Genomic DNA, 13,424 nt, shown 5'->3' with positions numbered 1-13,424 from the left:
GCAACATATGCGTTTACAAACCTCAAACGATTCTGAATTAGAACTCGAAAGAGAGGGCGCATCCCAATAGGGATTGATCAACGCCACACACTTTATCCTTTATCTTGTACAATACCTGTATAACACTGCAGGATTGCACAAGCGGCTTATCCTGATATATATATATATATATATATAAATCATCTTGATCACCTCGACTACCGTTGTTCTTCGAACTAGTCGAGCGGGCGCCAGTAATCTTTCCATTTGTCCCGATCGCGTGCCAGAGTCGCCCAATGGTTTCTCCTTTCGCGTGGGACACGAAGAGCATCGTATTTTTCTTTGAAGGACTTTGGGAAGAAGTCCGACAATCGGGTCGGTTGTCTTCCTGTAGTGCGCCTAACCCAGTCGCTCACGGCTCTGGTCCAACGGTTGTCATCAAAGCGCATCACGTGTCCGGCCCACCTTATTTTACTTTCCTTGGCAAACGCGGCGGCGTCTCTAATCTTCGATCGCTGACGTAGGAGAGAACTTCGAATCCCGTCCCTCACTTGCATGAAACGGGATACTCCCAGCATCACTCTCTCAATTGCGCGTTCAATGACGCTCACCGCGTTTTCTTCCTGCCTGCGAAATGCCCATGTTTCCGAAGCATAGATCAAAGCAGGGAGTACGGTGGTGTTGAAGAGGAACCGGGTATTCTTGGTCTTCTTCACTACATCCTCGATGCTCTTATACGCTTCCCAAGCCGCTCGTCTGCTCCTGCCCAGCTCGGGTGTCAGGTCGTTCATAATGTTCAATTCCCGACCCAGATAAACATAGCTGGTGCATTCGGATATCATTCGTTCCATTGAGCGTGAATGGGGCATCCGAGACCCATCCGTTACACATGAACATCGTCTTTTGTAGATTCAGCTGAAGACCGATGCACATGTTTCGTCGAATTCGGTCAGCATTCGTTCAGTTTGGCTGATGCTAGGTGTTATCAGTACGATGTCATCAGCAAAGCGCAAATGGTGTAGCTGCCGACCATCAACCTTCACTCCCATGTCTTACCATTCCAACTTTCGCATTGCGTTCTCGGGGGTGGCTGTGAATATTTTGGGTGAAATTGTATCACCCTGTCGGACCCCCCTCTTCACGTCAATGATGACGTTCTTGTAGAATGGCGAAATTCCGGTCGTGAAGTTACTGTACAACTCTCGAAGTACCTTTATGTACTGAGTAGAGACGCCGTGGTTGTCCAAGGCTTCCACGACCGCTTCCGTCTCAACTGAGTCGAAGACCTTCTTCAAATCGATGAGGGTGAGACAGAGCGGCATCTTGTACTCTCGTGATACCTCGATGCATTTCGAAACAGTGTGAATGTGGTCAGTCGTGCTGAATCCTTTTCGAAACCCTGCTTGCTCGCATGGCTGTCCTTCATCCAAGACTTTTTCAATCCTATTAAGGATCACTCTTGTAAAGAGCGTGTAGATGACGAACAGTAAGCAGATTGGGCGATATTTGCCGATGTCATGCGGATCTTCCTTTTCCTACAACAACACGGTCTTGCTGGTCTTCCACTGTTTGGGAACCTTGCATTCCGACAGGTAACGTGTAAAGAGCCTCGCCAAGGTGTTGATGTGTGTATTAGTGCTGAGCAACTTATTATTCGTTTGTAGAATTTGCTACAAACGAACATTTCACAAAGACTCCAACTCAACTGTGTACATTCATAGGTTGCTTAACTGTTAAACCTTTAAAGAAAATATTCAAAACCACTTAACTATAGTACATGAGGCGGGTGTAGCGCAGTCAGTTAGAGGTTCCGCTTCCTGCACGATGACCCATCGGCTAACCCCCGCAAGTCATTGTATAGGCCAGTTACACGTTCGTAAACCTCAAGCGATTCTCAATCGAAGTGGACTGGTGACGCATCCCAAGCGGATTGATTAACGCTAGACACTTTATCCTTTTCATCCTTACTGAAGAACATGTCAAATCAGATTTTGAATGAGAAAAATTGTAGCCTGATCCGAAAGACACAAAAAAAACCTACACTGAACTCAAATAGAGGTGAAGCGACAGTGCTTTTATACGCGGGTAATACTATAAAGCATAAAAGCACAAAGTGTCTGGCGCTTGGGATGCTCCAACGCGTCCACTTCAATTCACAATCGTTTGGAATTTACGAGCTGCTGTCTAATTTTTACAGTAGGGGACTTGTCTTAGCTCCGCGAGCTGTCTTAGCTAGGCGATTTTTCAAGTCGGCGTTTTTATCCTTCAAGACTAGCCTGGTAGCGATTCCTAGACCTCGTTGGGATAAAAAGTCTGGTTGGCACTATAGCTTCGGACCATCGATCAATCGTGTAGTCATAGCGGAACCTCTTACTGGCTCACTACGGCCGCTCTGGGTAATGATATTTACTCCAAAAATGGGAATGATATTTGCTACGAAGCGCTATCAAAACGGAATCAAGGTAGACTGAGAAGGCACAGCAGTGACTACTAGCTTACTAAATAACGAGTCGCTATAGATTCGGAACGGTGATCCGCCCCGCATTCTGCCAACTACGTCCACTTTAATCGCTTCTATCTCGAACAGACAGTCTTATATGAGTAAAAGAAAGCGCAGTTTCAATTTCTTCTTCTCCGTAGTCCGTTACTGGGAGATTCTTCGGAAAGACTCCTACGAGAACACAGGGAACGAATTTTAGTGTGAGTGTTTCCTTTACATTCAACGTTTTCCCCAACGTTGCCAAAGATCTGATTCACTTTATCACGTTCAACTCGCATTTGTTTATCCAATGAGAATAATTTTTAAAGCTAAGGTATAGCTTACCATGCAGTGTACCAAACAGACAGATGAAGTAAAGTTCATTTATTTTTTTTATGAGAAAATCATCGAGAAAGAACTCGTTATAAAAAAACCGTTTGGTTATTGAGTTTGTAGAATGGGAAATAAAATGATGATTGCATGTTCTGATCTAAGCATCATGAACACTACCCAAAATGATAATAAATATGAGTTGTTGACAGTTTATGTTTTGGCATTCCTACTAACGAGTCATGACGAAGTTGGCGGAAGGCACTAGTCCTGAAAAAAAACAGAATTTAACACAAAATATTGGAAGGCTTGGAACAGAGAAAACTTTAGAAGCATAACAACAATAGCCACCAAGTTCTTTCAGTGGTTTCTCGTAGTCTTCGTCCGTCATTAATTTTCGAGGAAAAGGCTGAAGAAGCGTAAATGGACTTCCATCAGAGTGGTTGAGCTCCAACCAGAGCCTCACGGCAGACAACTAAAGTACCATGTACAATAGAATAGTAGTAATAGTAATAGAAATCCCATAGTTTTCGAAGAGAATCATGAACGAAAGATATAGTGTAGTTAAGCAAACGGAATAACTGCGGGAAACACTTACTGGCTCCAATGCTCCAAAAGTTTGCCTAACAGCTTGTCCATTCAAAAGCCTAACCTAGAACGTCATACATATCACTGGAAAAAAATCTGTATGAAAATCAAAAAAAGCAGCAAAACCTCCATATAAAACAGTCAATTCTAAGTGTATAGAACTAAACCTGGATGGTTGTTTGGTTGTAATCTTTCGCGGTGGGAGTTGCAGATACGGGAGGAGCCGTTGGTTGGGGTGGTGAAGCAGGGAGGACGCCAACTTTACCTGCTTTTCGAGCTTCCTATTAAATAAAGGTGTTGCATCGAGACAAAAACATTCAAGACAAAAAAACTGGAACAACTATTGAGAACCGCTGGAGTTTTCCAGGAGTTCATAACGCCACCACAGACATTTGTACACCACCAGTGACTTAATAGAGGATTAAAAAAATTTGTGAACATAAAGAAGTGTTCATATTTCCAATCCGCTGTTAATGCTATCTTCATAACTAAACAGAAAAGGCGATAAAAAGCAGCCAAATTTTGTGCTGTAATGCACTCACACACCTGTAGCCACTAAGCACAGATTTGAACGCTGCCAAATATGCTCCCAATTTTTCTACTTAGAGGTAATAAACATGGTTACGCAGTCCAAAATTACCGCGACAGATATTATGAGCCTACCATTCCAACCCACCGAATCTAAAACGTTCAACTCAGTGCCGAATTCAATGATATCGACGGCATCAAACCAAGCTCTTTTACTTTCGTCTGCAAAAATCTCGGAGAAGTGTCCGCAGCTGTGTTCAACAACACGAAGCACGGAGCAGTTGCGTGAGCGGCTGGGTTCGGACCGGCGCGGTGGAGATAGCCGGTGAAATCGAGGTGGAACCATCGCGAACAACAGCGAATAATGGTGCCAGCAAGGGTCCCCTAGAATCTAACCGCTCCACTCCGCCGCACCACTTCGAGCATCATTCACGTCATTACATGTAGTTTTGAGACTACTATATACACAAGTATGTAATCGACGTAAAACATCTAGTGTAGCATGCGGAAAACCCCCGGAATTCCCTTCTCTTCCTTTTCTTTTTTTCATAATTATTCTCGCGTAATACTACTATGGAATTCGTCAGCTTTTTATCGCCACCAGAGAGCACTGAGGAAGCGGGTCATAGCTAACAACTGAGTTCCAAGACTATGGTAATGTCACGTTGTGACGTTGCTGCTTCGAACGCAACCACTTACGACATATTGTACAGTAAATCAGGTGTTTATCAGAGCATGTATAGTCGGGTCAAAACGACATGAATAAGGAGTGTAGTTACGGTGCATTTGCGTACGCGCCCGAAACGACGCTGTGGAGACAGCAGTTAGAACCGAGTCGGGACCGTTGCAAACCACAGCGGTGAGTGGTGCCAGCAAGGACTTCATCGCGCTCCTAGCCGCTACGCTCCACCAAAGCGCCACGAGAGAAGCCGCGTGCGCAATTGCATAGTTGCTTCATGTCGTTTTGACTCTACTACAGACTCGGCTATGAAAGCTACTATGCACAGAGATCCACAGTTTCTTCACAATATATCGGTCCTATAATGAGCCCCAGTAATGAGTTAACTATATTTCTAAAGATCATTTCCTGTAGTGCATTGTACATTGTACAACATAAAATCTGCTGAATACAAATGCACGATTTTTAGAGACAAGAAAGTTACGCATGTTAATTCATCTTGAGCACTGCGTTGACACCCAGTTTCTGCAACGCTCTATACACACAGGAATTTCGTGGGAATTTCATCAAACTTTAGTCATTTTCGGTATGGTTCGCGAAGATGGTACTGTAACTGGTTGTCACGACGCGTTCTTGGTTAAGGCTCTCTTTTTGTGTAATTATGCACATTGTCTTCTTTCATTTCCACAGTATGCGGAAGAAATTCTTTCACTTTTTATGGTTTACCACTACCACTTCTCTTATAATAATAGATGAATGGAGTTACGCAGTTTTATCAAAGTCTTTTTCCAATAGCTTCATCGTTTGTTTTTCTAAAGCGTCTTTAATATCTTAGTCTGTAAGGATTTAATTCTTCTACCTTTTTTACGTGAATATCCACCATTGGCATCTTTCTTAGTCGTTATACTAGGCACACAATTCTTCTTTAGCTTGACAGTTTCTCCTCATTCAAGAACCTTTCCTATGTACTACTTACAAATATTTTAATTGCTGAATTGGATTTCTGCCGTTTTTTGTGCAGTAGTGCATAGTTAACCTTCTTCCATTACGGGCTTTGAATTTCTACTGATTACGGAGAGCGGTATAGAAGCTCCTGTAGATCTTTTCGCGAATATCTACGAGTGATTACGTAACTAGTGGATATGATCAAGAAGACAATTCGTCGAAACCATGCTCCAGTCGTTTATGGAGACACAGAAGACCATCTAAGATGCTCTACATCTGGCTACAGAGACGTAGAAAACTACAAAATTACAAGAAAGTAAGAAAAGAAGAATATGCAGTGAACCGATAGCTACTGATAACACTGAATCAAATAGAGCGATAGCCAAAATAATTACAACTTACTAGCCTACATACAGCTAGTTTGTAGTGTGGCTAGAAAATGAAAATGTACACGACATTTAAAGGCATCACTCCACGAATCTGAGGTGGTACGGATTTCAGGTGGAGTATTCGTATACGGGATATTAGATTATGAAGAGGGGGTGATTCCGTGCATTTCTTCCTAATTGCAGTAAAAAACGGCCTGGAAGATGCGGCTTCGTACGTTCCGGCGTGCTATTTTCTACAACGAGTTCGATTGGAGCGCGCCAGCCGTGTGCGCGCCGCATCTTCCGGGCCGTTTTTTTACGTCAATTAGAAAGAAATGAACGGAATCACCCTTCTCTCTATAATCTACTATCCTTTATAAGAATACTCTACCTGAAATCTGCACCACCTCAGATTCCTGAGGTGATGCCTTAAAGTGAGAGAATCTACGGCCGATTCAAAATTTCAGCTGTTACACGAGAAGTGTCGAACTGCTCGAACTGCAACTCTGGCCACCTGTTCACCTGGCCATTTTTGAGTTTCAAATGGAAACCACTTAGACTATAAAAAAATCTTGAAACTTGTAGTATATCAATTTTCTTCATCCCTGTTAATTTTGGACAGAAGTATTATGATCTAAGATGATCTCTAACTTGTAACCGTACCAGAAACAATTCACAGAAAGAGAAATTCTCAAGTGAAATACGGGGAAAAGTTACATCTGATAGCTTCAAAGTATGTATATCATTGAAACCATACTTTCTAACAATATTCCAGAAAATTCCAACAGGTGCATCTGATTTCTCGAAACAGTATAGTAGAATCCTACTGTTAAAAAAAGCTCCTAAGGATATGCCCCATCGGTAATTGCTCAAGGAAGGCATGATCGGACGCATGCTTGGAAATCTACGTGAGCTTCTTTACTCTCCAATTAAAACAATCATAATCATTTACAACTACACAAAAATAGGACAGAAATTGACTCCCTACAAACTGAAATCTTAGAGTATCTTACGAGTATCTTACCACCAAAAGAAATGAAACTAAGGAAAACGATTTTGTTAAGACTGACTAACCTCTAAATCATGTATTATTATATGAGAATAATAATGATAAATCGTAAAAGAGCTCAGTGCACACTCTCACTAAGGACGCATAGCGTCAACGTGTAGCAACACGTTTCACGCCTGATGTAGAAATGTCCGAACAGTGCTGCTAGTTGATTGAAGCGCATCATACGTTGCGAAAGCCCTCAAGTTCCTTAAGAAATACACAGTATCTGCTTCCACCTACCTACTTTGGCTTCCCCACTTTCATCTGAAGGAAAAACATTTTAGGACTGCTTTTTTCGGCCAGGTGTTGCAGTTTCTTCTCACACTATTTTTCGAGAGAAAAAAGCCACTGTAGGCCTCCCCTTTCTATATATTCGAGCAACATCCTCGTTGTCACACATTCTATTCTGAGAAATGCCGAAAAGAAAATGCGCAGAATAGGCGAACTTCAAATAAAATTCATGCTTTCTTCCGGAAATTATCATATTCGTAATCAGCGTATGTCAAGCTGCCAGTCAGTCTGCGCCCTGCTCCAAAGCATTTGTAGTTTAGTCCAAATCGCTCTAAGGGAGATCAAGATCGATATGACTTTGTTAATTGCCAACAGTGTTCACCTTATGTCACATAAAGCACATGATCTTGAAGTGCATTATGTATGTAATTGTACAATAATTTTTCTACCTGGAACTCGCCTTTTCTCTAAAAAGTAAGGGAGTAAGTTTGTTTTCAAAATCCCGATTTTTTTTTCTGTTCCAAGTACTGGCGATTTATTGAATGAACAAAATTACCCCTCAGAAACTACAAAATTTGAAATCACTTCCCATTATGCTTACAGCTGGTTACAATAACATGAAAGCTGAACATTAAGTCTAAAACAACAAAAATCTTTAATTCATACTTCAGAAGACTTGTTGAGCTGTGGAAAACTTCTTTGATATCTTTTCAAAGGGTCTTCTTTCTCAAAGTATTTAAGGGTGAAGTACTGCAAAATGACATCTGTCCTTTCACTCTCAGAACCCTATCCCTATCCTTCAGAAACCGACTATACTATCATCCTGCACTACCGTGGACTACTCTTCAGCATAATATTCTTCATTCTCAATTTGTAATATCAATGCACACAGACTCAACCCAGATCGTTACGTGAGGGACCATTAGTGGACACAGTTCGAAGTAAAGATCTAGCTTTTTTTGCGATTGTGCACCTGTTCTAAATTGCTAATAAGATATTGAAATAAGATACTCAACCCTGTCCGCCTTGATCTGGTCCAGAACTCTCTGACGAGCCTCCGCTTCTTCTTGCTTTGCACGACGACGTTCTTCAGCAATAGCTCTGGAAAGAGACACACACGACAATAAACAAAAAAACGAAATTCCCTCTCAAATTTACCAAGGGCTAAATGTGAGTGGTAGTTTTTTTGCAACCTAAAGGAGTATCTAGAATAGTCATCGTAAACATATGTAGATTTCGAAGGGTTATATAGGAAGAACTAGTAACTTCTGGCTTCTTTTATTAATCGCTGTATCTCTCTCAGCTCTTTCCTTTCTCCTAATCAATCGTTTGGATCCATAAATAGATATAGGTATACAACTAGTTCTATTTTAGCAACACACTGAAACGGAGTAAAAAAATACGCATCCAGCGTGTTTCGCTGAAGGTACGGAATGAATAGATGATGATTCTGCAATGAAATACCGAATTGTTTGTACTTAGCGAAGGAGACAGAATGATTGGATGAGTGTTGTGCTAGGCTCGACAGATATACAAGTAGAGATTTTGATAATGTTACCGTTTTGTCGGTAGGCTGTTGGAAGGAAGGGCAATAAGGGTCATATGCGAGATATCAAAAATAACGCTCTAGCCCCATATTCCACGAAAATGAAAAACGAAGAGTCTGAAACGTGTTGGGACAACAAATTGAGAAAGGGCAAGAATAGTGTACTGTAGAAAATACCGTCTTCAGAAGAAAGAAGTATCCAAAAATTTTCGCAACAGAGTTAGTTTGATCACGTAGTATCCAAAAAATCCTGAACCATTTACTTAACCTCAATTCGTCGTCTCTCTGCTTCTCTCTCATCTCTTGCATTTTCTTTCCTTCTTCACGACGTCGTCGCTCTTTCTCTATCTTAAAGGGTAGTAGTGCAAACAAGAAAATACATTACATTTAATAGACATAATAAAGAACACCTGCTCCTTCCTCTCCTGCTCCTCTTTCTGCGCACGCGCAGCCCTGATTCTATCGCGAAGTTCAGCAGCCTTCTTTGCACGTTCTTCGGGAGTTAGCGGCGCTATCGTCTACAAGATTGGGACTAATTAAAAAATGAGAAAGGAAAAGAATCTTTCTGATTTGTTGGATAGCCGGACTTATCAATGCAAGAAGATAGTGGGAGTTTGAAGGTTACCTCACTGCTTTCCGAAAAGTTCTCATGTCCGGACTTAGCAGCATGGAACATCATCGCATTTTCATCACGGAATAACTTGTTGCAACTGAAATAGTTGAAAAAAGTGAAAAAGAGTGCGAAGAACTTCGCTCACTCATTGCATTTGTAGCTGCCGGGCGTTGACTCGGTTAATTCTGATGAACTTTCAGCTGCTTTTCCCTCCTCCATAAGAATGGAATCTTCTAAATGTGCAGGAATCTCCTCCCCTTCATGACTAATCAACCAGTCCATTGCCTAAAGGAAGAAATTGCATCTACACAGACCAACGTTGCAACCAGTATAAAAAGATAAAGTGTCTGACGTTAAAAACCGCATATCACGAAATAGACGATATTGGGATCTCTCCCTGAAGGGGCGGGTATAGTTCACGGCTATGACTGTGACACGTTCGGTCCTGCCTACTAATCTGGAAATATGCGTGAGAAGGAGCCTTTGCTGCGTCGTGCCTCCTGCGTTGTAACTTCTTACGCGGGCAACCCTGTCATGGTTCAATGTCCTCAATCCACAATACAATTAAAATCAGTGGCAGAACGAAACGAACAGAAAATCGCCTGCACAATCCCAAACACGTTGCGTACTGCCGATCATTTCATTACCCGTAATAAGTATCACATTTGGTGGATGTAACCAGGGCTGTTTCAAAGGCCCTTTCCTAGATTAGTCGAGGACATTAGTATAAGGATTGTCACTATCAAGAAATTTTCAGAAATTATTCCGAATAACCTCTACAACGGTTAACCAACTCATAAAGGTGTGGATGTGACTGAAGAATCGAAGTGATCGAGATCGATGCACAGCGGAGGTACGTTCTCGTGGGGGCAGTCGTTAGGTACCTACAGCCGATTACGTGCAGCCGAATAAGTGCCTACAGAAGAGGCTGTCGCTAGCTCAGAGCCGGCAGATCTTAGACTAGCTGTGATCATCAAACCTCGACCACTCATCACCATATCACTGAGATCGTGCGCTGTGTTTGCATCTTAATTACGTGATAGAGTTGGTTTCTAAGATGGTTCAAAAAAAAAGAAAAAAAAAACAACGTATCAACGTAGAAAGTGAAAATATAAAAGAACGAAAATGCTGAAATTGAAGCAAAACGTAGAAAATCTCTTCAAGAACAAAACAATATCGAAGAGCATAAAGCTCAGAAAGTTCCAAAGTTTTGACCTTTGTAATGGTTATTGCGTAGCAGCTGTGGTAGTCGGAAATCTTGTAAGGTGTTTGGCTCACAGCTCTCAAACAGAATAAAATCTGGCATTTTCTAATGTTTACTTGGTCTAAGTTCTTTTTTTCAAACAAGCAGTCATATTCTATCGTTCTCTTCTTCTTTTCGAAACTTTCTCTTCTTTTCTTAAAAACTTTCTCTTCTTTTCTTAAAAACTTATTTGACGGAATCCAAAGTGATGCGTTTGTCAAAATGCGAATCCTTCCAACGGTGCACTATGGCACATTCGAAAGCATTTCCACCACCTCACGCTTTGAATAAATTTCGAATTGATCTTTGAATTTGAATCCATTTGTGCTTCGTGGGCAAAGTAAAATTCATCAAGCAACAACTGTTCGAATTTCGTGCTTTGACAATTTCTCTAAAATCCAATAAAGTAATGTCTTACAAAATATGCTGGTATTAATTGGTAAATCTTTCCACTTTATCTTCTTGGGACTTGAAATTTTCGATCTTTGTTTTACACAAATAGAAAGACACTTATTTTCTATTTCTGGGATTTCGTGTGCAATATTTTGATATATCTCTACACATAAACGATCCACACCCCGTAGAGAAGCAGTAGCAGAAATAGCGTGCCCCTGCGAGGCATATTTCAGGCCTTATTAAAGGCATCACCCCACTCAATCTGAGGTAGTGCGGACTTCAGGTTGAGTATTCCTATACGGGATGGGAGACTATGGAGAGGGGGGTGATTCCGTCCATTTCTTCCCAATTGCCGCCAAAAAAAAACGGCTCGGAAGATGCGGCGCCGCACGAGGCTGGCGCGCCCCAGTCGAACTCCTTGTAGAAAATAGTGCGCCAGAACGCCTGAAGCCGTATCTTCCGGGCCGTTTTTTTTGCGGCAATTAGGAAGAAATGGACGGAATCCCGTATACGAATACTCCACCTGAAATCCGTGGCACCTCAGATTCGTGGAGTGATGCCTTTAAAGGGGCGGCGGTGAACTACGTGATGGGCGGGGCATAAGGCTAAAGCAGCGCAATTAACGATTTCACCTCCGCTAGTCACTTCCCCTAAGGATAAGTTGTCGCGAAAGCTGTGGGTAACGATACGCTTCGGGCGTTTCGGTGCGCTATTTTCTACAAGAAGTTCGATTGGAGCGCGCCAGTCTTGTGCACCCGCCGCACCTTCCAGGCCGTTTTCTACGGCAAGAAATGGACGGAATCACCTCGCTCCCCCCTCTCCATAATCTACTATCCCGTATTCGAATACTCCACCTGAAATCCGTACCACCTCAGTGATGGCTTCAAAAGCAGCGGCGTAGCGCAGTCGGTAAGAAGTCCCGCTGTCTGCACGATCAATCGCAGGTTCGAATCCGCCCTAGTGCTCACCAAACCTTTCATCCCTCCGCGGTCAATAAATTAATGCCAGAATTGTCTGAGAGCATAAAAACATTGTCTTCACACATCGGCTAGCCAACGCAAGTGATTGTATAGGCCAGCGTTCGTAAACCTCAAATCTCAAATCAAAAAATTCTGAATTGAATTGAACGCGTTGGCGCTTCCCAAGACGATTGATTAACACCAGACTCTTTATCCTTTAACATAGGTCATAGTGGATAGAAAGCAAATCTACTATAGGAGAAAATTTAATCTATCAGACTGTGCAGTTTTCCAACATCTCAGACCTTCCCAGCTTTTCCAATATTTAGATGAGACACAGGAAAGAAAACAATGCCCGATTTTCAAATCTACGTCTCGCGTAAATTTCAACAAAAAAAAAGAAGACCCAAAAAATAATAATTTGATCGCATTGTAGAGCAACCCTCTTTCCTCCGAACTTGCCCTAAGTATTTCTCAAAATGGTCCGAGATAGACTACTGAAATACATGTAATACTGAATTGTTCGAATTTTAGATCCAGTTCTCAGTTTTCCTTTTCGTAAAAACTTAGGCCAGCAAAGAATTGGAAGAATTGGGTACGGAACTCGGGCTCATTTTCGTGAGGTAGTATCCCTTCTTCATGTTTGACTCACCTGATGTATAGCCCACGGTTATGAGCGTGTAGCGTACTACCCTTACTTCCCCCTTATAAGCGAGGTGGGAAACTGTCTTTTCGCACCAGATCTTCCTTCGAAGCTTTTGATAACAGGCATACGTGCTACGTTTGCCACAGCCAGGAGAGACAACGTCAGCAGTCCCCTGATTGGTAGCTCTCTCGCACACGCGGTGCATATGCCTGCTCTCACAGATGAGACACGCCGTTTGTCTATTAGGCATTTTGTTTCGTTTCGTAGTGAGATCTAGCGGGATAAAGTTTCCTAGATAAATAAGGGAGTTAAGGTGATCGCGCTCACACTCATGAACTACATCTCGCATTACCACACCAATTTCGTGGCATGATTCAATTTTGACAAGCAACATAGGTAAGATTAACATACAGCACCTTGTCACAGCAAATTCAAGTGATATGTCCACTTCGCATATGCTAACGTGTTCAAGTGACGAAGGCTCCTGCTGTAAATTCGTCCGCATATATACGGATTATCAATCTAAAATCTGCACTTTCACATTTCAATTTCAAAAAACTAGAATCCGTTCATCGTAGCACAGCAGCTTAAGAACCTACTCAATAGCACAAGTACACTGCTGAACGTGAATCACATCTCTCATATTAGGAGGATCACCAGTGAAAGTAGAACATGGTGCACAATTTCAAACTCACAGCCTCCAGTGCCCCTTTGCCGGTTTTAGCGAAGGCATACTCTGCACGCGCTCTTTCAAACCCCATGTCAACGAGCTGATCCACCACAGTCGACATCTGAAAAGTTATTGATGGGAGCAAAATAAAGAAAAGAAACAGAACTCAGAGA

At 42.1% G+C, this 13,424-nt stretch overlaps 2 protein-coding genes across 3 annotated transcripts; both read right to left on the bottom strand.

The window, feature by feature from the left end:
• Positions 1-215: 215 nt before the first annotated feature.
• RB195_006904 (uncharacterized protein) lies at positions 216-848 on the bottom strand (the record flags this gene model as incomplete). The annotated part of the gene is made up of 1 exon (XM_064180247.1): positions 216-848. One exon carries the CDS (start codon positions 846-848, stop codon positions 216-218), a length of 633 nt encoding a protein of 210 aa, XP_064037134.1.
• Positions 849-890: 42 nt separating this feature from the next.
• Positions 891-13,372, bottom strand: RB195_006903 (uncharacterized protein; the record flags this gene model as incomplete). 2 transcript variants are annotated; one of them, XM_064180245.1, is made up of 10 exons in its annotated part: positions 3,021-3,058; positions 3,140-3,263; positions 3,387-3,440; positions 3,544-3,657; positions 8,195-8,279; positions 8,993-9,072; positions 9,135-9,242; positions 9,350-9,434; positions 9,483-9,622; positions 13,277-13,372. In XM_064180245.1, 10 exons carry the CDS (start codon positions 13,370-13,372, stop codon positions 3,021-3,023), a joined length of 924 nt encoding a protein of 307 aa, XP_064037133.1. The 2 variants fall into 2 exon arrangements, with proteins under 2 accessions (XP_064037132.1, XP_064037133.1); XM_064180246.1 differs by lacking the exons at positions 3,387-3,440; positions 3,544-3,657; positions 8,993-9,072; positions 9,135-9,242; positions 9,350-9,434 and adding an exon at positions 891-954 and having other exon boundaries at positions 3,022-3,058.
• Positions 13,373-13,424: the final 52 nt, after the last annotated feature.

This window comes from Necator americanus, chromosome I (genome assembly GCF_031761385.1).
Source record: "Necator americanus strain Aroian chromosome I, whole genome shotgun sequence".
In the NCBI taxonomy this organism is placed as follows: Eukaryota; Metazoa; Nematoda; class Chromadorea; order Rhabditida; family Ancylostomatidae; genus Necator; species Necator americanus.
This window is presented reverse-complemented; position numbering and strand designations above follow the sequence as displayed.